This window comes from Saimiri boliviensis, chromosome 6 (assembly GCF_048565385.1).
Source record: "Saimiri boliviensis isolate mSaiBol1 chromosome 6, mSaiBol1.pri, whole genome shotgun sequence".
Taxonomy (NCBI): domain Eukaryota; kingdom Metazoa; phylum Chordata; class Mammalia; order Primates; family Cebidae; genus Saimiri; species Saimiri boliviensis.
This window is the reverse complement of record NC_133454.1, coordinates 103,405,317-103,431,854: the sequence shown is the minus strand read 5'-3', so window position 1 is coordinate 103,431,854 and position 26,538 is coordinate 103,405,317. Positions and strand designations below refer to the sequence as shown.

Sequence of the window (26,538 nt, the reverse complement as noted above, 5' to 3'; positions counted from 1 at the left end):
GGAACTTTCCAGAAGCAGCACGCCCAAAGAAATGCTTAACCCCTCTCTCCCTACCAAGGTTTGTCTGGGAACTTGTTACAGCTGGAGGCCCTTTCAGATACCAGAGCCTAGCCTCTTCCAGCAGCATCCTGGTGGCTAAAAACTCACTTATTACACATTTTTAAAAAATATAAAATGCCTCAAAAAATGAGATGTGGGCTGAGAAAATGTTGTGTGCAAGGGAAGCTGTGATGCAGCAGGAGAGCAGAGAGGAGAAAGCTAAATCCAGCAGGTATTTGAAAATGTAATTCTGGCTAAAATGCACAGCATCAATGCTTTTCATCTTTCCTGCCAGTGGCAACAGCATGGAATCCATTGCCCTGCAAGACCCATGGAAATGTCTGTGAGTTTGGAGTTTCCAGGCACACAGAACTCATATCTATGTGGCAATTGTAGCTCGAATGACTAATTTCTCATCTGAACAGACAGACTGGTTTCCCCAGGGTCTCCTTAGCTTGGCAGGGGGAGCAGGCACAATTAAATGGTAATAAGTTTTCACGCACCTGAGAGTTGCTACCAATCAAAGTGGGGCAGACAAAAGAGAGTAGCTGTTAAGGTTTCATCCTAGCCCATGAGACTCTGCCATCTGTCCCATGGCAGAAAGCTGATTCATAGCTACCTGAGCGAAATTATGGAAATGATTTTTGCAATACTTAATACCAGTTATTGGTGACACGATAGATTTCTTTGGTGCAGTTTATCTTTTTCTTTTTCTAACTAAGACTCCTTGGTGAACCTACCTGCCAACTCACCCCATCACATCGTATCATCAAGTATGGATAGCACCGACATTCTAGAACAGATTGCACTCTTTGTAAGCTATTACTGAGTTTTTGCCACTTCATGTTGCCTGGCAGTTTTCTGTGTCATGCTAACTGTGAACTGGGGATATTAAAGTTTACATGTGTGTATGTGGCATGAGTAAGTCATTGATCACAGGGAACAAAGAATATTCAGCAAATCCAGGCAGCATACTTCCCATCCCTTTTAAGTTCCCAAGGAGGCCTTGGTCATTAAATCCTGTCCTGGGCTCAGGCTAAGCAGATCCAGAATTCTAGAACCTCCATGGGCAGGCTGTGTGTCCCAGGGTGTGGAACTTCTCTAAGACTCAGTTGCTTCATTCATAAAATGAGCTGATAATATTGACCAATAGTGTAGTTTGAGGATTAAGTGAGGGGTTTGGCCAGGTGGGCCGTAGGTTTCCCAGCATCTCAGTGCTTGATGATCGGCCAGTGGCAGTTGTAAGAGCTCTCCTGGTCCTCAGCATATGGGAGCATTTCTCTATTTTTCAAATATGCCTTGTTTATATTTCACAATCAAAGTTCAGTTTACTAAATTTATTTTCTTAGGCCAGTGGCCTAGTCAGGGCCATATTAAAATAATTAGCCTTGGGAATAGAATAATGGATTTGCTAATTGGCCTGTCTTCACTGCAGCCTACAGTACAGGTTCAGTAGCCACCAGAGCCTTCTCCTTTTCTCTGCTCCTTTCATCTTCTCCCAGATCGAGCTCTGAACACATAGAGACGTCTACATACATCTGCTCTTTATTTTAGAGCAGTGCTGCTCAATAGAACGTTCTACAATGATGGAAATGTTTTATAACCTGCATCATCCAATACAGTAGCCACTGGCCATTGATGGCTGAGCACTTAAAATGTAGTTAGTGACCAGGTGCAGTGGCTCACACCTGTAATACCAGCACTTTGGAAGGCCGAGGCAGGCAGATCACGAGGTCAGGAGTTCAAGACCAGTCTGGCTAATATGATAAAACCCTGTATCTACTAAAAATACAAATATTAGCCAGGCATGGTGGTGGGCACAGTGGCAGGTATCTGTAATCCCAACTACTCAGGAGGCTGAGGCAAAAGGCGGAGGTTGCAGTGAGATGAGATCATGCCACTGCATTCCAGCCTGGGCGGCAGAGCAAGACTCTGTCTCAAAAAAAAAAAAAAAAAAAAATGTAGTTAGTGCTAGTGAAGGACTCAAGTTTTAATTTTAGTATCTTAATTAATTTAAATGTAAGACAAAAGATTTCCCTTTTCTCTTTCAGCAAAGGTCTCAGCCATTGCTCGTAATGCAGGTGCATGACTCTGTAACCAACGTAGGGGGATAGAAGCACTTAACTTACACTTAATGGTTTCCGTAAACAGTTCTACAGCTTGGCTTTTCAAAAGCAGTCTGTGTGCATGTGAGTGTGTGCTGCAGAGAAAGGAAAACTGTACCACCCAAAGACGCTGCAAAAGCGCAGCTGCAGGCTGGGGTAGAAACTTCAGAGCAGTTGTAGAGATTACTCAGACCTCTTTTAGTGAAAACAAACCAAACCAAAACAACTCACCGCGACTGCCACGATGGCTTGCTCTCCTTGTGCCCTGCTTACCACAAGGCTATTGGAAATTCAACAAATAAAGTCCTGACTTCTTGTGATTATCTTGGAGCCATAGTTTGAGGAAGACTCTATGAAGCACTAAGATACCCGGTAGGAGCCTTCTCAGGCTCCCAATAATAATAAATCTTAATATAATATAGCTTAATAACTTTCATGCCTTTTTATTTACTGTCTCAAACCAGAGAAACATAGAAGAAAAACAAAAAAACAAAAATTTTTTTCAGTGAGAGCAAGAGAGAATTGCTTGAAAGTTCTGCTGTGAGCCAAGTCTGCAGGCCCAAGACTCTACCAGCCACATATTTATTTTAAACACTGTTATTTGGTTTATGTTTTCTTGTGGTTCTGACAATGATATTGCAGCTTCTTCAAAGCCACGAGAGCTCTGTGGAAGCAGGTTAGACAAGAGGATTCCAGCCGAGAGGACCCCTAATGGCTTCCTCTGGGCTCCTGCTCTATGATTCACAAAGGTGTCTTTAGCTGACTTTAAACTCTAGTTGTCATACAGGTTCCAGATTGACTTGGCCAAATTAATAGGTGGGGTTGACTCTTTAGGCCATAATCCATTCAGCTAACAGAGAGGAGCCTTCCAGTTCTAAGGACAGCTCCCTGGGCCCAGGTCACCAGTTTTCCCCAGTGGTTGGGTGCTGGTCTCTTACCTGCAGGTCTCAAACCCGATGCTCAGAGCTTTCTCCATCTGGGCCATTGTGGGCAAGGTGCTATTGAAAGCCTTGCAGAGGTCAGCTGCCTCCGTCCGAGAGATGCTGTAGCGACCATTTTTCTCCACGTGGTATACACCTTCAAAGCGGCAGGTTATATTCAAATCTGTGGGAGGAAACAGAAATGTCATATTCTTTTGCATAAATAATTTGGAGACAACTAGAAGTTTCCTTTAGGACAGACTCCTTAAAAAGCCAAACTTCTCTCGTAGCCAGAATCTTCAAAATTCACTCCAGCATCCCAAAGCACTATAGCATTAAGCTCAAACCTGAGATAAGACATGGTAAAATAGTGTCACACTTATATTCTCTCCATTGCTTGCTCTGCAACAAAGTTTTTAAAAAGTAAATGATTTAATTTTGATTATTGATGTCACACAAACTTATGGTAAACTTACAAAACAAGAAAGCAATGAAGGTAATTAAGTCCACCACTATGAAAACTATAGCAAATACTTTTCTGTATCTTATTCCAGTTTATGTACTGAATACACACATTCTCATCTGCACACACACACGTACTTTATGCATATATATGTAAAGTATGTATATACACACAGACACACATGTATATATACTCACACATATGCTTGCATAATTGAAATAGTACTGACTATACAGTTCTAGATTTCAGAGTCCTTTTTCCACTTAATCGCATGTTATGAGCATTTTTCCACAATCAAGCGGTATCTCTCCCTGGCTTACAACCTCCAAGAGTTTACGTTTGCACTCAGCATAAATGTTCTTATCATGGCTAAAACCAACATAATCTGGCTCCTGGCTTCCTCTCTAACCTCAAAGTAGCTTGCTCTGCTCTAAGCACAACACTTTTCTTAAATTCTCTCAGAACCTTTGAGCTCCTTCCCATTCTGGAACATTTGTATCTGCCTTCTTCTCTGCCTGGAATGTTCCATCCTCAAATGGTCACACAGGTGGTTCATTTTTTTTTGTCATTCAGAATTTTTTTTTTTTTTTTTTTTTTGAGACGGAATTTCGCTCTTGTTACCCAGGCTGGAGTGCAATGGCGCAATCTCGGCTCACCGCAACCTCTGCCTCCTGGGTTCAAGCAATTCTCCTGCCTCAGCCTCCCAAGTAGCTGGGACTACAGGCGTGCACCACCATGCCCAGCTAATTTTTGTATTTTTAGTAGAGACGGGGTTTCACCATGTTGACCAGAATGATCTTGATCTCTTGACCTTGTGATCCACCCACCTCGGCCTCCCAATGTCATTCAGAATTTTAACCCCACATCACCTCACTTTACAATGCTCTCCTAAACACCCTTGGCTTATCCCCAGTCTCTCCCTCACCTCATTTGGATTTTGTGTCTCCACAACAACGTGTTCATCTATTGGTGTGTGTGGTTACTGTCTTTCTCTCCCTGGAATGAAAGCACTGAGAAAGCAAGGCCGTTTACCTGCTGTGGCTGTTATCCCTAACCCCTACAACAGTGCTCAGTAGAGAGTAGATGCTCAACAAGCATTTAGTATACAAATAAATGACTCATTGGAATTTCCTCAGAAACACACTTTTCCTATATTGGCAGACCCAAAGCCTGTCGTTTGCTCCCAGAGTTAATGGCACTGAAAATGAAGCCTAACTGCTATCAACTGGGTAGAAAATTATTCAAGACGAGTACTTTAGTGAGATTCATAGACATCAATCTGAAATTTCAGTAAAGAGGTAGAAATAATCCTGTTCTACTTGATCCTGTGTAACAATCTCAAAAGACTTCAAAGGCCTGATTGAAAACTCCTAGGACTATATGATTCCCAGTCATTGAAACTATCCTGGTGAAGCTTGGTTCCTCCTGAACACTTCCTTGGGCCTCAATGACAGTCCTTCTCTAAGGAGACATGTTAACATTGTCTTGGGACAATGACCCAGGTGCTTGGCCAGGCATCACTATTTGTCGCTAGTTAAGAACCAGGTCTGGAATCAGAGAGAACTGGCATTAGCCCAGCTCAACCTCTTCCTTGCACAGGTCTAAAGGTGGGTAGAAAGGTTCTACTTATTTATCAAAAAGAAAATTGAGACTCAGGGAAGTGAGTTGCCCAAGGAAGTGAGTAAGTACTTCTAGCTAGAGCCTATAGTCTCCTTCCTGAATTCCAGTTGCTCTTTTCTATATTTCTGAGCTGACAGCAATAGGAGAGGAGACCTATTACTGCAGCATCCCTGGGTACCCAGTACCTTTGAGATTTTGTGTTACACATCATCTTCACCAGAACCCTGAGAGGTGAGTTTCATGTATGTGTGTATTATTTGTGGGTGAAGCCCAGAAAAATTAAATGACTCCCCAAAGTCACCCAGCTCTTAAGTGGCAGAGCCAGAAATCTAACTCAGACCTGTTTAACATCCAAACTCATGCTTTGAACCCCTTTCCTATGTACCCAAGTTTCCTTTTCTATCATTAGCACAACTGAAGAAAGGAGAGTGGAGCACATAAACAATTGTTAAATAACAACAAATGTAGAATCACTATTACTGAATTGTGAGGGCAACCACTGCCTTCTCCTTCCTGAGCAGGAAGCAGGTCCCAACCACTAGGAAACAATATCTAACAATGCAAAATGAGATAAGAAAACTTAAAATTCTGTATTGTCTTCCTTGATCCTGAAAATAGTAAAAGAAGAAACAAGAAATGGAACTTGAAAAGACATAAACCAATGTCTACTATTTTTCCCTTCTTTTGTTTGCATCATTAGCACCTGGGGGGAAAATAGCAACTAGGTGAAATGGAGAAAATGTGTCTTTGCTGTTCACCGTCTTTCAAGCCTAGTGGTGTTCTCTTAAGTCACTCATGCAATACTTGGCTGATGGGGCAATGCGAGCACGGAGAAGGAAATGTACAAGGCCCTTTTGCAATACTATTTGTTTTTACTGACATTTTCAACTTTGGCCCCAGTTGGCCAGCCTTAAAAAGGAAACTGTCAATCTGCATGACAGACCTTCCAGGGCCTCTCTTTGACCAGCACACAAAAGGAAAAACAAAGCATTCCAATTAGGTTCTTGAAGGTAAGGCTGCTAGAGGAGCCTCCAGTTCCAGGAGAGGCAAACTACCTGTCTGCCCCTGGCCCAGGTGGCTGCTGTCACTCTCAAGGTTAAAAATCAGCTCTGAAGCATGGACAACAATTGGAGCTAAATGGTAGTTTTTTCCTTATTACAGTCAATTCTGCCTTGCCACCTGGCAGATAGAATATGCAAATGTAAGAGGAACCAATTGAGGCTGAGATTTTTCAGTAAAATCCCTTGAGTTTCATATCCCACATATAATAGCTTATAATAGCCAATATAACTTCATCGACAATACATACATGCATTGTGTGAGTGTGTCTACATGAGGGGTCTTCAAAAAGTTCATTAAAAATATGTGTTATGAAAAAACTATACACAGATTTCAATCTTTTGCACCAAAATAAACTCACACTAACTTGCTGTGTCTGAACCACATCTAGTTTGAGGCACTAACAAGGGTAAGACATGATTGAAAAGATCCTCTCCCAGAGCAACATGAATTCTGCTAAAATTACAGCAAGAACACACATCAAATTTTTTGGTGGAGCTTAAGCAGAAGAATGGCAAAATCACTGATGCCTTATGAAAAGTTCATTAGGACAATGCCCCCCCAAAATAAGCAGCTTACAAACCGATAACTTGTTTGAAGAAGGGACAAGATGGTGTTGAAGATGAAGCCTGCAAGTGATATGCCATCCACATCAATTTGGGAGAAAAAAAAATAATCTTATTTGTGACTTAAATGAAGAGGACCAATGATTAACAGCAGAAACAATGGTAAATATCTCAACTGGCTCAGCTTACACAAATCTGACTGAAAAATGAAAGCTGAGCAAACTTTCCACTCAATGGGTGCCAAAATCATTGCACCCAGTTCAGCGGCCGCCAAGAGCTGAGCTTTCAATGGAAATATTAAACAAGTGGGATCAAGACTGTGAAGCATTTCTTTGAGAATTGTAACAGGAGTTAAAACATGGCCTTACAAGTGTGATCCTGAAGACAAAGCACAATCAAAGGAATAGCTACCAAGAGGTGGCAGTGGTCCAGTCAAATCAAGTGGACCAGTGAAAAGCCAAGGTCATAGCAGCCGTTGTTTGAGATGCTCAAGGTATTTTGTTTCTTGACTTTCTAGAAGGTCAAAGAATGATAACATCTGCTAATTATGAGAGTGTTTTCAGAAAGTTAGCCCAAGCTTTTGAAGAAAAATGTATCGAAAAGCTTCACCAGAGAGTCTTCCTCCACCATGACAATGTTCCTACTCATTCCTCTCATCAAACAAAGGCAATTTTTTGAGAATTTCTTTGGGGAAACTACTAGGCATTCACCTTACAGTCAGAATTTGACTCCTCCTGACTTTTTTTTTTTTGTTACCTAATCTTTAAAAATCTTTAAAGGGCGCCCATTTTTCTTTAGTTAACAATGTAAGAAAGACTGCATTGGCATGATTAAATTCCCAGAATCCTCAGTTCTTTAGGGGTGGACTAAATAGCTGCTAAAATAGCTTATAACAGTGTCTTGAATTTGATGGAGCTTATGTTGAGAATTAAAGTTTATATTTTAAAACTTTTATCATTTAATTTCATTTTTCCATGAACATTTTGAATTCTCCTCATACTCATGTGTGTGTATGCAAGTGAGTGTGTGGTTGTATGTGCATGTGATCAGCCAAGACAGGATGAAACAGATAATCTCAACCTTTAGCCTTCCTAGATGTGAAGGCTTAACAGGTCCTGACACATTATAGATATCTGCAAAGGTCTACTGATTAGATGAAGAAATCCTATGCAAAGTAAAAATGCTACAGCCTACTTTTAATGTCAAGAAAAAGTCCAACTCTAACCCTGATGCTATTTAGCCACTTAGGAGTTGCAAGAATGGTATCAAATACTTCGTTTCAGGTCAACTGTCCTGTAAGTGTTCACAATCCTTCTCCTTTAGACTTAAAAGGAACCAACACTTTCAACGCTGTGTGTCACCCAAATCCTGATAATTTATGAAGACATTACTTTTTTTTTTTAATTATACTTTAAGTTTTGAGGTACACGTGTAGAACGTGCAGGTTTGTTACATAGGTATACACATGCCATGGTGGTTTGCTGCACCCATCAACCCATTATCTGCATTAAGTATTTATGCTAATGCTATCCCTCTCCTAGCTCCCCAACCCCCAATAGACCCTAGTGTATGATGTTTCCCTCCCTGAGTCCATGTGTCTTCATTGTTCAACTCCCACTTAATGAGTGAGAACATGCAGTGCTTGGTTTTCTGTTCCTGTGTTAGTTTGCTGAGAATGATGGTTTCCAGCTTCATCCACATCCCTGTAAAGGACATGAACCCATCCTTTTTTATGGTTGCATAGTATTCCATGGTATATATGTGCCACATTTTCTTTATCCAGTCTATCACTGATAGGCATTTGGGTTGGTTCCAAATCATTGTTATTGTGAACAGTGCCTCAATAAACATATGTGTACATGTATCTCTATAGTAGAATGATTTATAATCCTTTGGGTGTATACCCCATAATGGGATGCTTAATCAAATGATATTTCTAGGTCGAGTTCCTTGAGGAATCACCCCACTGTCTTCCACAATGGTCGAACTAATTTGCACTCCCACCAACAGTGTAAAAGCATTCCTATTTCTCCACATTCTCTCCAGCATCTGTTGTATCCTGACTCTTTAATGATCACCATTCTAACTGACATGAGATGGTATCTCATTATGGTTTTGATTTGCATTTCTCTAATGACCAGTGATAATGAGCTTTTTTTCATATGTTTGTTGGCTGCATAAATGTCTTATGAAGACATTTCAACAGTATTCATAAGTATTGAGGTTTCCTCAATACTTATGCAAACCCAAATTATTACCCCAGAGGGTATTCATAATACCAACAGCAATAGCAGTGGCTAATAAATATTGTCCATTCATTATGTATATGTCAGGCACTCTTAAGCACTTTAGAATTATTTACTCATTTTATCCTTAAAACAACCCTACGAGGTGGGTAATATTAATATCTCTATTTTCCAGATGGACAAACTAATACACAGAGAGGGGAAGAAGTAAAGAAAAATGGCCATATTCCCAGTGAGGGAGAGTTAAGGTAAGGCTAAGGCATGAATAGCCGTGGACCACAGAACATTGCTGACAGAGCACCTATGTCTCCATGCTGCAAACCACTGCAGAGACGCAATACTCCTCAGATGTCTGTGTGTTTCTCCTGAGAAACAGAGACCTTTGTGATTCAGGATTCACTTTGACTCAAGAGGCTAATACTAAATGGTTGATTGCATCTATCAAACAAGCCTTTCCAGCTGGAAATGAATCAAGAATGTTTTCCGTTGGGCCCTCTGGTCTCCAATAAATCTCCTGTATCATGTAATGAATAAACTGTCCCAAGTCCCTCCCTCTGAATGATAAATGGGCTCAATGAAAAACACTGACTGTTTGAGGCCTCTTTTGAATTCGGAGAGGAAGCTTCCCATGTGAGAAATCCACTGGGCCTTTAGAATGCTCATGACTATAGGGCTGTGGGTGGCACAGAGGGGTCATGGAGACCAGTGTCCCAGTGTCTAGGAAACTTATTTCCCAACCCACATGGGAAGAGGTCTGCTAGAGAGCTGTGAGGAAGGCTAGATAAAGGAGCTCTGCAAGAAAGTTTATTTGTTCCATAAAGCTAGTCTCTAGTGTCAAACTTTTATGAAGGTCGGTGATTCAACCTAGTCAGGACCTGCTCAAATCTGGTTCCATTCCTGACCCTGCCACTCGCTTCAGGTGACACAGGCTGTTAGTTACTTAACCTCTCCAACATTCCACCTCCTCCTTGGTGGGATGACAATACTAACCTGTCAGGGTTTATGGGACTATTAAATGAGATAAGGTATGTCAAACACTTGATATGGTGTTTGACACTTAATAATCAAGAGCAAATGGGCATTGCATACTTATTAGGTGCCTTATGTCCTTCAGCTAATTTAATTCTCATAAAAATGCTATGAGGTAGGCACTATCGCTAAACCCATTTTAGAGGTGAGGAAACTGAAGCATAAAGTGGTAAAGTCATTTGCCCAATGTCATCCAAGTGGGAGAGTCAAGGTTCTAACCTCTGTGCTCTGCTGCCTACCACACAGGCTCCTGGTTACAGGTACTATGCATTCTCTCCTGGATAAACCCCCAACACCGTTAATCTCATCTATACTGTTCCATAAGCCTCAGATCAAGGGAAATAAACCTCTAATAAAATCATTCCGGCACATGTCAAAGCTTTGTCTAGATTGTAGAGCCTGCAGGGAATAATAGCTTCTTGGTCCACCCCAGACATTTCTGAAGTCATAGAAAATCACAACAACATCTACTGGGAAAAGAGCACTGTGTAATCTTCACCCACATTGTCATTACCTACATCTTCCCAAACTTTCCTGAGAGGTGAGTGGGCTGGTTCATGCAGTAGCTAGTACTGGAGCTGAACTGCAAGGGATTTTCAACATGGAATCCAGGAGCTGGTCTTCAAGACGTCCATGGACCTTTGAGATTATACGAAAGATTGTGTGTGTGCATGGGTGTATGGGTGTGTCTGTGTGTGTTTAGGTGGGGCAACATGTCTGGGTTTTACTGGTTCTCAAAGAAGTCTGTGACATAATCAGGTAAAAAATTACAAGAAATTATTATCTCTAAGGTCTCTTCAGTAATCAGAAATTCCAGTATTCTGGAATTTGGAACCTCCCTGTGGGCTTCGTGACAACAGAAATGGTATCTCCCTTCTTCACAATTACATCCCCAGGACCTAGTACAGGGCCCATGGTAGGCAAATGTTGAATGAAATAATGAATTAATAAATGCTCTCTTTCTGCCCCCAACCCCTGACAGGTGGCGGATTTATAGGGGACAAAAAGATCACCTATCAGGTTCCTTCCCCACATCATCTCTGAAGAATCCCCAGCTGGCCTTTCCTGAGAATCCATTATTGGACACTTAAAATGTCTTTAACTCGGAACTGCTTCCATGAACATTTGCTGTCTTCCCTAAAGCAAATGTTTCAGAGACCAAATTTTAGTTTTGTAACCAGCTTTATCTGTCTGAATGTTCAAGCCATCATCTCAGCAACAGGCATGGTACGTTCACATACCATCACAGGGCCATTTCTGAGGCCAGATCTCCTAGGGAATGTGGTAAGTACAGTAGATCCCGTATGAAGACCACTGGAAGACAACCTACAATTGTACTGTGCCCAAAGAGAGGGCACTGTCAGTTCTCCAGACCAGATGTCTCCAGATTCTGCAAAATGAGTTAATTTGTTTCTAACATAAGCCACCCAGGTGTATCTGGTCCCTATTTGTCATCTCTTCAGGAGGGATGAGGTAGAATTGGAGTTTTGGTCCCAGCTTAGGCTATATGTAAGGAGAAGTTCTTTTATCATGAAGATGAGAATAAAGCTAGGTCCTGCTACTCAATGGTGTTCTAATTCCTGCAGCTCCTGGTCCATGATAATCACGGTGAGTACTCACTGAGAGCCTAGTCTGGGTTCAAGGTATTCATCACTTTACACCTAACAATTCACTTAATTCTCCTAACAATGCTATGTGGCAGGTATTTCTATTATCCCCATTTTACATAAGAAGTAACTGATTCATTGAGAAGATGTAAGTAACTTGTGCTAGTCACTGGGGGGCCTGGATTTCAGACTGGGCGATCTGGCTGATGACTTTCCAGTGTTAAACTGCAGCTTATGCACAAGTCAGACACTGAAACTGTAGGAAGCTCACTTACCCTTCATGTGATTTTTTTTATAAAGTGTGTAGATGTGATCATGAAAAGAGAACCCCAGAGAGAAGAATTTGAGCTTATTGAATATTATTTTAAATCAGAAGTCTCCTGATTCTGGACCACAAGACAGGGGCCTTTACCAAGGTCTGGTAAGGCTTCAGTGGAATAAACTTCACTGATGGAATTTTCACTCTTTCCCCAGAGAGATTCTGAAGTCTTGACGTTGGCTGGCTTTCCCCAACAGTGGATTGACTACTTCTCTCTGATTCTACCTGTTGGTCTTCCCATCATAACCTTGGGAATTTAAAGAGTCCAAACTTGGTCATAGCCCCCAGATCTCCTGCCTTTTATAGCCTGAATGCTCTCTCTACAGGTAGGCAGGGTGCTTAGGAGAGGACTCCAGGACTCGGGATTGGCCCAGGGTTGGGTCACCAAAGACACAGACAATCCTTGTGATATTTTGAGATGTTTGCAGCCAAACTCAAAAATCTAGACTGACCAAGCTAAGGCTCCAGGTTGATATAGCTGGAGCATGGCTTTCTGGGTGGACTGCACCCAAGGTGATTGAGCTCCTGGGAGTCAGCCACATACAAACCACTTGGGCAGCCAGAAGCACTGGCAAGCTCTCCAAATTTTTCATTTTTATAGTGTTTATCATTAAAAAGCCAGGATTCTATTCTTGTCTTTTGATTTGCTAAGCTCTTGTCCAAAACCGATTGCACAACTCATAAATCTTACTGAGCTGGTTCTGATGAGAAGTAGAAAGGGAAAAGAAAAAACTTTTTGTTGTTTTAAAGCATTATTGCTAATTGGATTATCTACTTTTAAAGCCAGGAGGGATAATGGGAAGCTTCCAACCAATTTCTCTTGTGACACAGGAGAAAATAAAATTAAGAATAACTGAGCACGCAAGTTATATTTAAAAAAAACAAACAAACAGAATCTCGGGTTCATAATTGCAGATTCCCGACTCCTACACCAGTGCCCTTGCTACTGACCTATCTTTCATGAGAGGTCTGAGCAAGCTGTTCTCAATTCAGCCACAACACACTGTCTTAATAGGACATGAAGAAGTCATTTTGTTCTTCATTTGTTCAAAGTCTTCAAAGCCCAGAAGTCTTCTTTTTCTTTTTCTTTCTTTCTTTTTTTTTTTTTTTTTTGTGATTTCACCCTTTTTGCGCTGGTTTCTTCCTATGCCCAGAAGTTTTCATCTTGGAGTCTTTCTAGCTATTGTGCCTTCTGCTGCCCCCAGGCCTGCCAGTCTAGCAGGCCAGCAGCCTTCCCTCTGCCACCACATCACTCACTCCCATCTCCTGATGCCCATGTGATGGGCTCCTGGTGAAAGGGCGTATTGTTCAGCATCCACTTCTGAATGAGGCCAGAATCACACTTGGTGGCCGAATCGCCTTTGGCTGCCCAGTGCAGACCATGAGTCTTGAGTGACTCAATCTCTCCCGGAATTGCCCTGGAGGCGGATGAGGGTTTAATGAGCAGAGAAAACAGTCATGCACAATCATACCCAGAGAATTTCCTCCAGAATGTGCCCTGGGTTGCTTTCAACTGAGCTATTCATCACTTGGCACTTAGAAAGGCAAGACACCCCAACGTCTTGGTGCCTGGCTGGATCCTCTGATCTCTCTGCCTTTTTTCCATGGAACATGGAGCCTGTCACTGCAGCCAATGCTGAACCAACAGGGGCCCATCACATTGGAGAAGAATCACAAGGGTTCTCTTAGCTGTTACCCTGTCCCTTCAGCCAAGGCCACCAAATGACCAATCCATGCACAGTCTAGAAAGCTCTTGGGTTGTTTTGAGAGTTTGGAGAACAATCCTGTCCCTGCCTCTTAATGGGATGAGGATCACTTGGAGAAGGTGAGAACATGGAAGTGTTTAACCCCTCACTCCTGGTCCTGGATCCAAGAGTCTTTCTGGCAAAGGGAAGTGTTTGTCCCAGAACTGTTGCTTCACTGCACCAGAATTCTGTAACACCAGGTAGTCTTTGACAAGTGTGTCTTCAGGGAGAGAAACCACACTGCACACCCCTGTGTGTTGCCATGGTGATCAGGAAATCCTCTGGCCTCACAATCTTTGTTTTCTGCTTTTCGGAGCTTATTGATTTAGCAGATTGACTAGCACAAATCCAGGATGTGGTAAACGAAATGAAAAAGCATCTTGGGGCCCACATAGGGTTTTCTTGTTGCAAGTAGAAAATAAGGTTGATCCATTTGATTTTGTCATTGTATTTTGTTTTTCTGGGTAGTTTCAATGACTGATACACCACCTAATCAGTGTACAGCTTCTGCTACTGTCTATAGCTGGCATTTTGTGGACCTCGTTAGTTTTAGTTTAAGGGAAGACTCTCATAACAGTTAAGGTAGGCTGAGAAACTGTTACTCATAAGTAATATCTGTATTTCAGGGGTGATTAATGGGTTGCTGACATGTTGATGAGCTAGTGGCCCCCATCTGGGAGTAGGATGCACTGGTTCTAGCCTTACTTCTGTTAATTATAAGCTAATTATGTGACCTTGAATAACTCACTATAGCTCCCTAAGGCACACCTAGCATTCCTACCACCCAGGATGAAATAAAAAGTTATGAAACTTTTGGAGCTTATGGAATAAAAACGAGAGGGTTGATGTGCATACCTGGGACAGTATTAAAATGTCAGAAAGCTTCTCAAAAACTTCATATGAATTATGACACATTTGGGCTTCACCCTCAGCAGAACAGAATGAGAACAGGATTAAAGTCCATCAGGCTTTGCTAATCTGGCCACGTAGGAGTTTCCTTCACCAATTATAAAGCACAGTCACATCCAAGAGCAGCCTTGTGAGGCCGAGGACAGGTGCTATGGACCCATTTCACAGATGAAGAAACTAATGAACATAGGTTTCACAGACTCAAAGTCTTATGGAGAGTTTGATAAACCCAGATCTCAACTCAGATTTTCCAGTTCTGCTGATTTTCTCCATTCCCCTGTGGTGCTGCATTTTCAACTTGGGTTGTCAGCAGGCAAATGGGACCAGTGGCAGCGCTCAGAGAAAAGATTGGTGGTTTTCAGACTCTTCTTCCTCTCCCTGCCATGATATCTTAGGCATAACCACAATATTTTAAATGGTTAAAAATAGAGCTAATGGCCCGGGCGTGGTGGCTCATGCCTGTAATCCCAGCACTTGGGGAGGCTGAGGCGGGTGGATCACCTGAGGTCAGGAGTTCAAGACCAGCATGGCCAACATGGTGAAACCCCATCTCTACATAAAAAAAAAAAAAAAAAAAAAAAAAAAAAAAAATCAAAAAATTAAAATATGGACCTAATGGGGGCTGGAATGAGGATGGAAAGGCAGACCCAGAGACTCAATCTACCAGCTGCTCATTCTCATCCAGCACCCACCCTATCCCATCAATGGTCCTGGCACCCACCACAAGGCCCTAGGAGCCTCGGTGGAAAAGTCTGGAAAATACTGTAGTAGGTACCAATCAAAGTGATGATGGCCACCACTTAGTAAATCCTGTGATGGGCCAGGAGCTCCGAAGCATTTAGAAACCTAGAAGGGTAAGTCATCCCACGAAACAGACATGCAAACAGACACACAGAACAACTAGCATAGCTCAAAGGCTGCAGACCAAATGAAATACATTGTGCAAAAATGCTATCCGTGATTCAGCTTAGTATTCTCATTTTTGTATTTTTCCCCTCAGCATCAAGAATACAATTATCTTGCAACTTAAAGTTTTTTATAAAGATTGTCTCTAGTTCACTCTGCAGAGCAGATAGCAAAGTCCGAGTTTCCAATCCTACTCTAAGGGGACTGCGGCTGGGTAAATAGTGGAGTTGGTCAGATTTATACAATCAAACATTGCTGTAAGACTTGTTGTCCTAGAACATAGAGCCATCCAGACGGAGGGAAGCAAAAGGCCACCGCCAATTCCACCAGAGCCCAACTTCAACACATAGCTCAGGGCATCTCCAAATTTGATTTTCTTTCCTCTTGCCTATCTCTTTTAGCATCTTCTTAAGTGACAAAGACAAGATTCTGGAATGTATGGAGCTGCTACTTTGTGTCAGATTGTAGTCTATGTGCCTTAACAGATGCTATACCTTGAGAAGTCAAATTATCACCCTCATTTCACAGATGAAACAAGTGAGGCTAAGAGTACAAACCACCCAACATCCTACTATGAAAGTGGCAAGAGCCAGGAGTCAAACCCCAGGATAACACCTGGTCTCTGACACGAGTTAGCTAAGACTCAGTTTATGCTTGGGATATGTGGATTCTCACAGTAGGGCTGGAAATGCAGGTGAATGCTGGGTAAAGGATGTAGCTGTAACACTAGGCTCCAGTAGCTTCTACTGCTGAGCCCCCAGCTGGGCTTCCCAGTAATATTAACTCTAACAGAGCACCTACTGTGTGCCAGACTCTGTGCTCGGTACTTCACATGAACTATCTCGTTTCAATCCCACAATCGTCACATGACGTAAGTACAATTCCGATCATGGAAACTTTATACACAAAGAAAACTGAGGCCGAGAGAGGTGCAAGGTTGCACCAGCAGGGGGTGAGGCAGACAGATCTCTTCTTTCCTGGCTGCCAAATACAAATTCCTCTCTCCTTGCTGCACCTTGACTTTAGGAAGGTACAGGCAAGAAGCAGAGTCATGCCTCTTCTCAGATAGTTTTAACGTCTTGGGTTAGACTTTGCTAATTTCATGCAAATTTAGCTGGGGGATGGGAGCTGATTATGACTTTCTTCTCCCAGGAAGTAGCTATCAGACCAAAGGCGGGGTGGGGGGCGGGGGGGAGGATTTCATAGAGAAATCGGTCTTGCGCTGGGGTTTAAGAGGCCCAAGCCTAAACAGGGCCTCTAGGGACCACAGCAAGAGGAAAAGCTTGATGAATGGACTGGATTTCTGCCTGACTGGTATAGTCCTCTAATCTTTCTATGAAGGACATCTATTCTTCACAGGACAGATTCCATCTGGTTCACGTACTCCATAGATTGATGCTTTTTAACCCCTTTCCCCAGGCCACCACTACAATTCACACGGTGGACAATGCCAGTCACACTCCAATGGGCACTAAGTGCCTTGTAATCCCAGTGGCCTCTTCCCTGTTACTCAAAGGCGCTTATCCGAATGCAAGCAAGAGAGTGTGCATGCTTTTCTAGGAACAAACATGAGTTTGCTTCAGTTTAGAAGAAAAAAAAGTAAATCATTTCTAACCCTTGGCACCTGATAGCCAATGGCCCTTACCTACAATTTACCTCACAACCAACACTGACTTATAGGTGAATTAAGACAGAACAAGATTCATGCCTTTAAGTTATCTTGCCTTCTTTAAATATATTAGCAATGAAGTGATGCAGCTGCAAAATATTGATTTGCAACAACAGGGCATTGCAAGTGACAACGTAGAGTTCTAGATTTCCACTGATTTCAAAGTCAGAGGACTCAGACATCACCTGGTCACATGTTAATGACTCAATCTCTGTCTTTCCTCATTCTCTTTTTCTATCAGATACTAAAGTGAACACGGTGTGTGTGTGTGTGTGTGTGTGTGTGCACGCACAAGAGCGTGTACATAAGAAGCAGGGAGGGTCTCCTTTGTAGTCCAAGAACCCTGCTGCTATTCACTCTTCAGATATTTTTGAGAGCTACACAAATCTTTCCAGGCAGAAGCCCTACAGAGGGAGAAGCTGGGTTGTAGGGATATTTTGAAAATCTGGGTCAAAAGATTTGCAGGATTACTGCAGTTCCAATTGCCCTGGGAATTAATTGCTTGCAATTCACACCTCTTCCCGAGCTTTCAATCTGTGAAATCTCATCTGGAACAACAGATGCCAGTCTCAAATGCCAAGTTCCAGAGAACTCATTTCTGACGAGCTTTTAAATCCAAATCAAGCCACAGGATTTGGACCAAAATCTTTACCATTCCATGCAAAACTGAAGCAGGCCAAACATAACTTCCTTCTTTTAAGGAGCATGACCCATGCAAAGATCCAGAGGCCTGGAAATGAAGGACATTACAAATGACCCTGTGTGCAGCTGTCAAAGAAAATAAGCTCTTGGTTTTCCCTTAAATGGCCCTGAAACATGACATGAGACCACACCTTGCAAAAACCCATTATTTCACCACAGACATTGGAAAGTAGCTCTAGAACCATCAGGATGGGGACAACTGGGCCTCTTTCTATGAAATCGGTGCCTCCTAATGCACCATTAGTTCTTATAGGGCATGGTGCAAGGTGTCAATTCATAGCACCTTCCATATGATATAGCTGATATGAGCCAGATATAATATTGGGTGCTGGAGAGTCAAACATGATCTGTGCCTCCAGAGAGCTTACCTCACAGGGCTCTTTTGACATGTGGTCTGTGTGTCTAAGGTTCACTGTTATACAAACTCATGGGCGCATTTTACTTATTTATTAAGGGGCTTTGGTGGGCTCAGATAGCTAGCAAAAGGAAATACATTCCTCCTCCCCCCTCCCCACACACAGATTAAATCAGATTTGGAATTCATTTTTGCTTTCCACGGTCCACAAGTGTGGGAAGAAATTTGCCCAGGTGCCAAGGCAAGAGACTGAAGGCACAATCTGTCCCAGTATAATAAACAACTGATTACTTAGTTTTAGCAATGATACCAAATATATTTAGAAATAATCACATAATCAATTATATCATCAATCTTATTAAATCATTATTCTTTATTATTAATCTTTGCTTTAGTAGTATAGCATAAAAACATTTTAGTCTTAACAGTATAGAAACAACCTGGTGAGATATAATTAGAAACCAAAGGGACATTATGAGAAGTGATCAGGAGACGAGAGTGAGAGCCTTGTGGTAGTGCCAGCACCTGGGAAGCTGCCCATTACTTAGCAGGCAGGCCTTGTGGTAGCACCAGTGCCTCGGAAGGCGCCCGCTACTTAGCAGGCCGTGAAGGGGAGTTGCCCTTTCACTGGGGGAGTTCAGAGAACACTCTGCTCTGCCCGGCTCTTGAGGAAGGCCTGACATTAGCCAGGCCTGCCCACAGACATCCAGGGGCTTAAATGCCTCTCTGTGGTGCTGTGCTCTGATGGTCACCATCCTTGTCCACTTTCATGTTCCACTTTCCCACCTGGCTCTCCTTTTAAACTCTTAGAAGTTGTGAGAAGTAAGAATAGGGGAATCCTAAAAGCCTTTGATCTTTCTGATAAGTGTGGAGAAAAATGCTGACATATGTGCCTCCCTCCCTTACATCGGCTACCTGAAAGGGAAGGGCCCCCTGTACTGTAAGCACATGATTTGCTTGACCCTATCAATCACGTCAGATGATTCACTCTCCTTACCCTGACCCCCTGCCTTGTATACAATGAGTATTAGCATGCCGTAGCATTTGGGGCCACTGCTGGACTCCGCGCCTTGGTGGTAGTGGTCCCTCGGGCCCAGCTGAATTCTTCTCTTATCTCTGTGTGTTGGTCTTTCTTTCCTGCGATCTATCATCTCCGCACATAAAATAACACCCACTAGACCCTGCAGGGCTGGACCCTGCACATAAGGAGATGTCCTTAGAATTCAGAAGGGAAACTTAGAAGGCAAAGGCTACAACTGGATGACCTGGCTTAAGGGACAAGAGTTCCACGTGGGTCACAAGCTGGGTGGAACTGGTGTAAGTGAAGCTACATCTGTCCCTTCTGAGTTTTGACCAGAAAAATTCAAGGCAAAATCCAACCAGAGATTTACAGAGCAGCCCAGCAGAGTGCAACTGTGATGTGTCCACTCCCAAGCCTTCTGAAAGCTTACAAGGCTCTCCTGACTCCCTGACATCTATGCCATCCATTATTTCACAGTTGCTGGTAACTGGTGATTGCAGAGATTTACCCTCATTGTATTGTGAGATTGTAGTAACCATACTCCAAGTATGGCTTGGATCAGAAAGATCCAAAAAAAGACTTGGGTCCAAGTCCCGGCTTGCGCTCTTGTGGGATGTTATGCATGCTGTGTTTTCTTAACGTTTAAACCTCAGTTTCTTCACCAGTAAAGTAAAAGTAATGCCTTCCTTATTGGGTGCTTTTTGAGAATTAAATGAGGAAATGTACTTAAATCGTTTAGCAAAAGACTTGACTCTCTGCAAAGTACCTGGTACTTATCCAATATTAGCCAATCATCTCAAAGATTAAAGTGTATTAAGGCAGCTTAAATGTAAAGTGCCTCTTACTTGAACTTAATTCTTCATTAACTGGTCAGCCACTTTTGGTATCCTTGGTTACAACCACTCAAGACCTCCAGGCTTCCTGGTAATTAGGAGCTAGGAGCATAATTATCCAGATACATGGGCTCTTACTCTACATTATATGTGTTCTCTCTTGATAGACAGGATAGATTGGAGATAGGAGGGAAAGAAAGACAGAGAGAGTCTCTATAAGACACCATTCTAAGGAGGAGCCTGCCTCAAGTGTCCTAACCCATATAACCAAAGTGGGTTCCACTGGGACCAGGCCTTATTCATCTTTGTGTCCCCAGTGTCTGGCATTTAGTATGGTACACAATAAATGTTAACTTGGTTTAGTGGGAAGAGCATTAGGCTGAATGTCTAATGGCCTGGACTTTCATATCAGCCTTCCTACTGATAAACTGTGAGTACTTAGAGAAGTCACTTTACCTTCGGAGGCCTCATTTTCTTTATCAGACAAGGACGGAGTTGGATTTGAAAATCTCTAGGTCACCAGCCAACTCAGCCCTCTGCCTCTAGGAGAAGGCTATGTATCTTTCTCACTTACTTCACAAACACTCAAAGAATCCACATGACTCTCTCCTGCCTGCAGAGAAATGGCATTTCACTCTGGTGTCAAGGTGGTTATGGTATAATGAATGCATCAGACAGGGTGGACTGACCAGGAAGAAGAAACAATTGGCAAAACACGAGAGTGTTGCCAGCATCCTGCTCTCAGATTACATCAAATAAACGCCTTTCAGCACACAGATATGAGAACCTGCCCCATGGAAGCTGGAGGGAAAGAATGGTTTCAATTACAAGAAATGCAGCAGCTACTGATTCCCTTAGAGAGAAGGCTGCTACACACTGCCCCAAAGCTCCCTGCCATAAATTTCAGCATCTTGGGCAAATTAGAACCATTCTTCAGTTCTGAGACAATCCTCGCCTGAGGAGCTGCTGAGTCGCCCCCAACTGAACAATGAATAGGGAGCCGGGAGGTGCCCCCACCTGGTGCCCTGATCTTGGTGGTCTTAGAGGCCCCATTGTCCCTGGGAAGAGTTGGGAGAGGGAAGTTTCACCACTTCCTTTCCTGATGATGCCTCCCAAGAGTTCTAAATTGTTTCAAGCTCCTTAATTCTCAAAGAGCCAGAAAAATCCAGATTCTTTTTTTTTTTTTAATTACATTTTAGGTTTGGGGGTACATGTGAAGAACATGCAAGATTGTTGCATAGGTACACATATGGCAGTGTGATTTGCTGCCTTCCTCCCCTTCACCTATATCTGGCATTTCTCCCCATGCTATCCCTCCCCACCTCCCCACCCACCCCGTCCCTCCCCATTTCCCCCCAACAGACTCCAGTGTGTGATGCTCCCCTCCCTGTGTCCATGTGTTCTCATTGTTCAACACCCGCCTATGAGTGAGAACATGCGGTGTTTGATTTTCTGCTCTTGTGTCAGTTTACTGAGAATGATGGTTTCCAGGTTCATCCATGTCCCTACAAAGGACATGAACTCATCATTTTTGATGGCTGCATAATATTCCATGGTGTATATGTACCACATTTTCCCTGTCCAGTCTATCATCGATGGGCATTTGGGTTGGTTCCAGGTCTTTGCTATTGTAAACAGTGCTGCAATGAACATTCGTGTGCATGTGTCCTTATAGTAGAACGAAAATCCAGATTCTTTGGGAAAAGAGATGCCTTGAGCTTTCAAGGCTTCATTCTGGGGACAGAAGAACAGGATTAATCCCATGAAGCTGAATGGAAGCTTGAAGTGTGTGTTAAAAGGGAGAAAGGGTTCTAGCTGAACCATATAAGAGCTGAGCCATCTCAGGTGGGTTACTTCCCCTTTATGAGCCTTAATTTCTCTGCCTGTAACCTGGTTCTGATGAAATTCAGCCATTCCTTTATTCAGCTGTCATTTGCTCCCTCAAAGAGAAGTTGATGGTAGTTAGAGAAAAAATACACAAGAAGCACCAGCAGACAGTCTGGATCATAACAAATGCTTAATATGTGTCCATTTTTTCCCTTCTCCTACAGGAAGATGAAACCTTGAATAACTGGCTTCAGCCTTTCCCGCTACAAAGGGGTCTCATAGGTTCTAATTTACAATGTGTTTCCACCATTAAAAAAAATTATTTGCACTTTGATAATCTGCTCTTTCATCTCAAACAGTCCAAAATCGCACTCTCATGAAATTAAAAGCTGATGAGAAACCGACACACATGTAAATACTCCTATTAAAAGGTGCAAAAGCCTTACTCACTTCTGAGGTGTGGCTGGGAGCGGCCAGATCTTCCTTTCTGTAGAGAAGAGCATAATTAAGCAGCTAAACTCAATTAAAGGTATTTTTGGAGATGACAGAATTGATTAAAAACTATTGACACACTTTATGCATTCAGAAGCTGGCCCCTCGTTGGCAACCAAGAAGTTCCAAGCCTGGGCTTCTGGGGAGGAAGTGGGCTCTGGGGAACTCCAAACTTCTCCGAGTGAAAAGGAAGCTCCTCTGTTAAACTGCCTCTAGATAATCGGGCCTCTGGAAAGGGCCCTTCTGTACTTTGAGGCCAGAGAACAGCACTGTAAAGAAACAATTACATTTGGGAGGGAGAAAAACACCATTTCTTCCTCCAGCCCCACCACCCACTGCCGGGACCGAAGGCAGGAAGAGGCTGATCCTGCTGAGACAAGCAGCCTGGAAGATTGACTGTAATTGTGCAAGTAAAGACAAGACCTGAAGTGCTTTTCCCACTTCACTTTCACCAGCTACAGCAATAGCCCTGCTTCCTGGAACATTGCATGCTGCTTCATCTGCTCAGCAACAGTTGTTCCAGGAAGCCTGCATGCACATAGTGTCAGCTCGCCGGTGTGCCCTCCTAGCCAAATTCAATGAGAGTTGATTGGCTAATGTTTTGCCCAGAAATGGGATGAAAATCTTCCAGAGGCAGCTGGAATCATTTTCAAGTGCAGCAGGAACACACTTGGGGCAGAATGGTGAATGGCGAGGTCCCAAGTATAATCATCACAATGATCTTAATTATGCCTGTTGAATGCTTACTCCATGCCAATCGTTCTATCAAGGGTTTCATGTCTGTGATCGCATCCATCCTTACACAACCCTAAGCCATAAGTATATTACAACTCTATTTGAGAGAAGAGAATACTGAGACTCAGAAAAGTTAAGTAAACTGCTTAAGGCCACGTAATTGGTGACCAGCAGAACTGGAACCCAACTCTATCTCCGCAATCCACATGGCTTTCTGAGCTCCCAGGACACCAGAGTCAAATCTCCTAATGCATCCTTGACAGCCAGGACACCTAACTCTGTGGGCTGGAGTAAATCTTCTCGATTCCAGCCTTTGGAAGAAGATAGGAAAGCTGACTCGGGGAGACCCTGGTCCCTGCTGGCATATTTGAAGAGGAACTTGTTTCTGAATGTCTCCCAGGGCTCTGGGAAACTAGTTTTGGAGAAGAAACCAGATGAGTTTGTTCCAGAGTTTTAAACAATGCAAACAATGCAGAATACAAAAGTGGCTGTTGACTTTAGCCTTCCAAACAATACAAAGAACAGGAAGCTCAAATAGATAATCGGGCTCCTTTCCTAGACCATCAGAAACCATGCAGAAGGAAGCCTGGGGATGATTTGATGAGGCTTGCTTCTGAAGAGAGAGAGCTGCCCCAAATATGTCCCGGTGGGGAGCCACACAGAGTGCCCCTCTCAGCCCCAGCAAGAGTAGCCTGGAGTACCCATGTCTTCCTTGCCCAGCCCTTGCCCCAACTGTATTGCCTCTAGAGGAAAAAAGTTTCCTTCTTATCCCTCACATCCATCCTAAGTGGTCAGATGTTGCATATGTTCAGCTTCCCTTGGGGTGATGCCCTTGCAGGGAACTGTGGAAGAGATGATCTCTTAGATGATGCCAGCCAAGGAAGTGGGTATGGGGGATGCAGTGACTCACAGCCATGAGGAGGAAGGAGGGAGTGAGAGAAGATGTGGCCTGTGTAGTGACTCTCCTCTGCTTTTCAAGCCCTTGTTTCTTAGTCCAATAGAAACAGATAAGTTACAAGACAATAGACATAAATAGATGATAAATATAAATGGATAGAGATAATATAGATATATGACAGATTATAGAGCATAGATACTAAATGATAGATAGATAGATGATAGATAGACAAGGGTTTTTAAGAAGGTGAATTTGGAACTCACAGGCTGCATCCACCATGGTAAGCTGCACTCCCACCAAAATCACCCCAATACTGAAGTGGATACAGGGCCTTCAAAAAGCAGAATCCCAGTTTAGTGCCTCCATGCTCTGGGCACTGTGGTGGGAACCAGGAAAGATTCAGGCATTGAATAAGGCAGACAAGGTCACTGCCTCAACAGAGGTTATAGACCAATAGAGTAGATGGGCTTCTTTTTTTTAAAATTTTTAATAGAGACAGGATCTGGCTCGTCACCCAGGCTGTAGTGCAGTGGGACAATCCTAGCTCACTGTAACCTCAAACTCCTGGGCCCAAACAATCCTCCCAACTGGGACTACAGGTGTGTGCCACCATGCACAGCCAATTAAAAATACGTTTTTGTAGAGACAGGGTTTCACTATGTTGCCCAGGCTGGCTGCGAACCCCTGCCCTCAAAGCAAGTCTTCTGCCTCAGGATCCAAAAGCATTGGATTACAGGCACAAGCCACCGACAAACATTAAACAAGCTGACAACACAGCACAATAAATGTAACAGACACATGAGGTGTAGTAGGAGCTGAACCCAGTGGAAATGGAAGTCTTTCCTCTCCAAGGCCTGTTCTGTCCCCAAAGGAGATCTGTCTCTCTGAGGAAGTGCCATTGTAGCTGAGACCTGAAGGATGGGTTAGGAACCAGCTGTCCAGTCTAATGCTCAACGGAGCTCATGATCAGGAAATTCACCCTCAAAAGAAAGCATACATCATTTTGGTATAGAATCAAATGATGTAGAATCCATTTCCTTGAGATCTTTCATCATTAAATACTGAAAAGAACTGACCCCCTTCCTGCCTAAGACACAATTACATCCTTCAGGTCCATCTTTAAGCATCTCTGGATGAAGTCATCACAAATCCTTTAACTATATTTATGTGATAAAAAAAAGGAATAAGAAACAGAATCCTGAAGGCTTCCCCCCATGATGTTGGATTCATGCGCTAACTGTGTGGAGGCAGAGGACTGGACCAGAAACCCTTCCTGTTCACTTTTGGGTTTATTAAAAGGTTGAGATGCTAGATCATTAAGCTTTGGACTCAAACTATTAGGAAGGACTTCTCCTGCCTATGAAAAAGTAATAATTAATACAAAATCCAATAGTCAATTCTAGACAACTTGAAAGTAAATCAGGTCTATTGGGAGCCAATGATGTCCATGGTGACATGGACATCAGTTCTGGGGTAGAAACTAGGGTTCAAATCCTGAATCTGCTCTAATTAGCTGTGACCTCGACCTTTCATAACTTTGCAAAAGTCATTAAACTTCCTTCCTATACAGGAAGACAATAATGCCAACCACAATGTGAATATGAGGGCTGCTTTAGATAATGGAGCTGAAAACACTTCACACACATTAGTACACTCTAAGAGTGCAGTAGAAAAGGGAAATCGGCCATTTCTCTTGAGGGTCATCATCTCATAATTCAGAGAAAGAGATGTTCATCCAAGGTCGTAGTAATTATTTTTTAATGGATCACTCTAGAGCAGTGGTCCTCACGCATGGTGTAGCTGCAACAGTGCTGAGATGGGTTGCAAGTAATGAGTTTCTAATAATAAAGTACACAAGTATGCAAAAGACTGGCTGTTTCTTGTAAATTATAACAGATTTAAGGTTATTCCCTGATATGATTCTCTTTTGTAGAAAAGAGGAAAGGATAAAGTTATAGCTGTTATCATTGAGCATAAGTCACAAATCATCTAAACCTCGAACTGCAGTGTGTCCCCTGTGTGAGCACTACCCATGAGGTGTGTCTTCTCCGCAAAAGGTTGAGGGTGTGGCACAGAAACACAAACTTAGCTTTGCCCTCTTTCCTTAGCCCAAATAAAGTCTCAAACCACAACTCTAGCAAGTAGCTGGACTCCCTTGCTCATTGTTGCACACATTGCAAGAAAAATTATTCCACCTGAAGGGCAATTTTAATCAGAAACCCTGAACTTGTGCTTCAGGAGAGGTGAGACCTCAACTCTCAGCTCCAGTGGGTGGATCATGATTGGTCTAAGCCAAGATCTCCTTGCCAGTGATTGGTTAGGTGTGGGCATGTGACCCCATTCATCCAATGAGAAATAAAGAGAAGTCAACTGACTTCCCAAAAAGCCATTCCTCCAACTTAAGAAGAAATGTTTGTGAATATGCACTCTTTCTTCTGCTGCTAAATATTGATTTTTTTTTTCATAGGATGCC

The 26,538-nt window shown here is 42.8% G+C and overlaps 1 protein-coding gene across 15 annotated transcripts in view; it reads right to left on the bottom strand.

Annotated features, from left to right (window-relative positions):
* CD44 (CD44 molecule (IN blood group)) overlaps positions 1–26,538 on the bottom strand; it is a 91,808-nt gene that overhangs the window by 50,265 nt on the left and 15,005 nt on the right. For all 15 annotated transcript variants that reach the window (XM_074401305.1, XM_074401306.1, XM_010333370.3 and 12 more), the window contains exon 2: positions 3,083–3,248. In XM_074401305.1, coding sequence (XP_074257406.1) covers positions 3,083–3,248 — 166 coding nt within the window. The remainder of the gene's footprint in view (positions 1–3,082; positions 3,249–26,538) is intronic.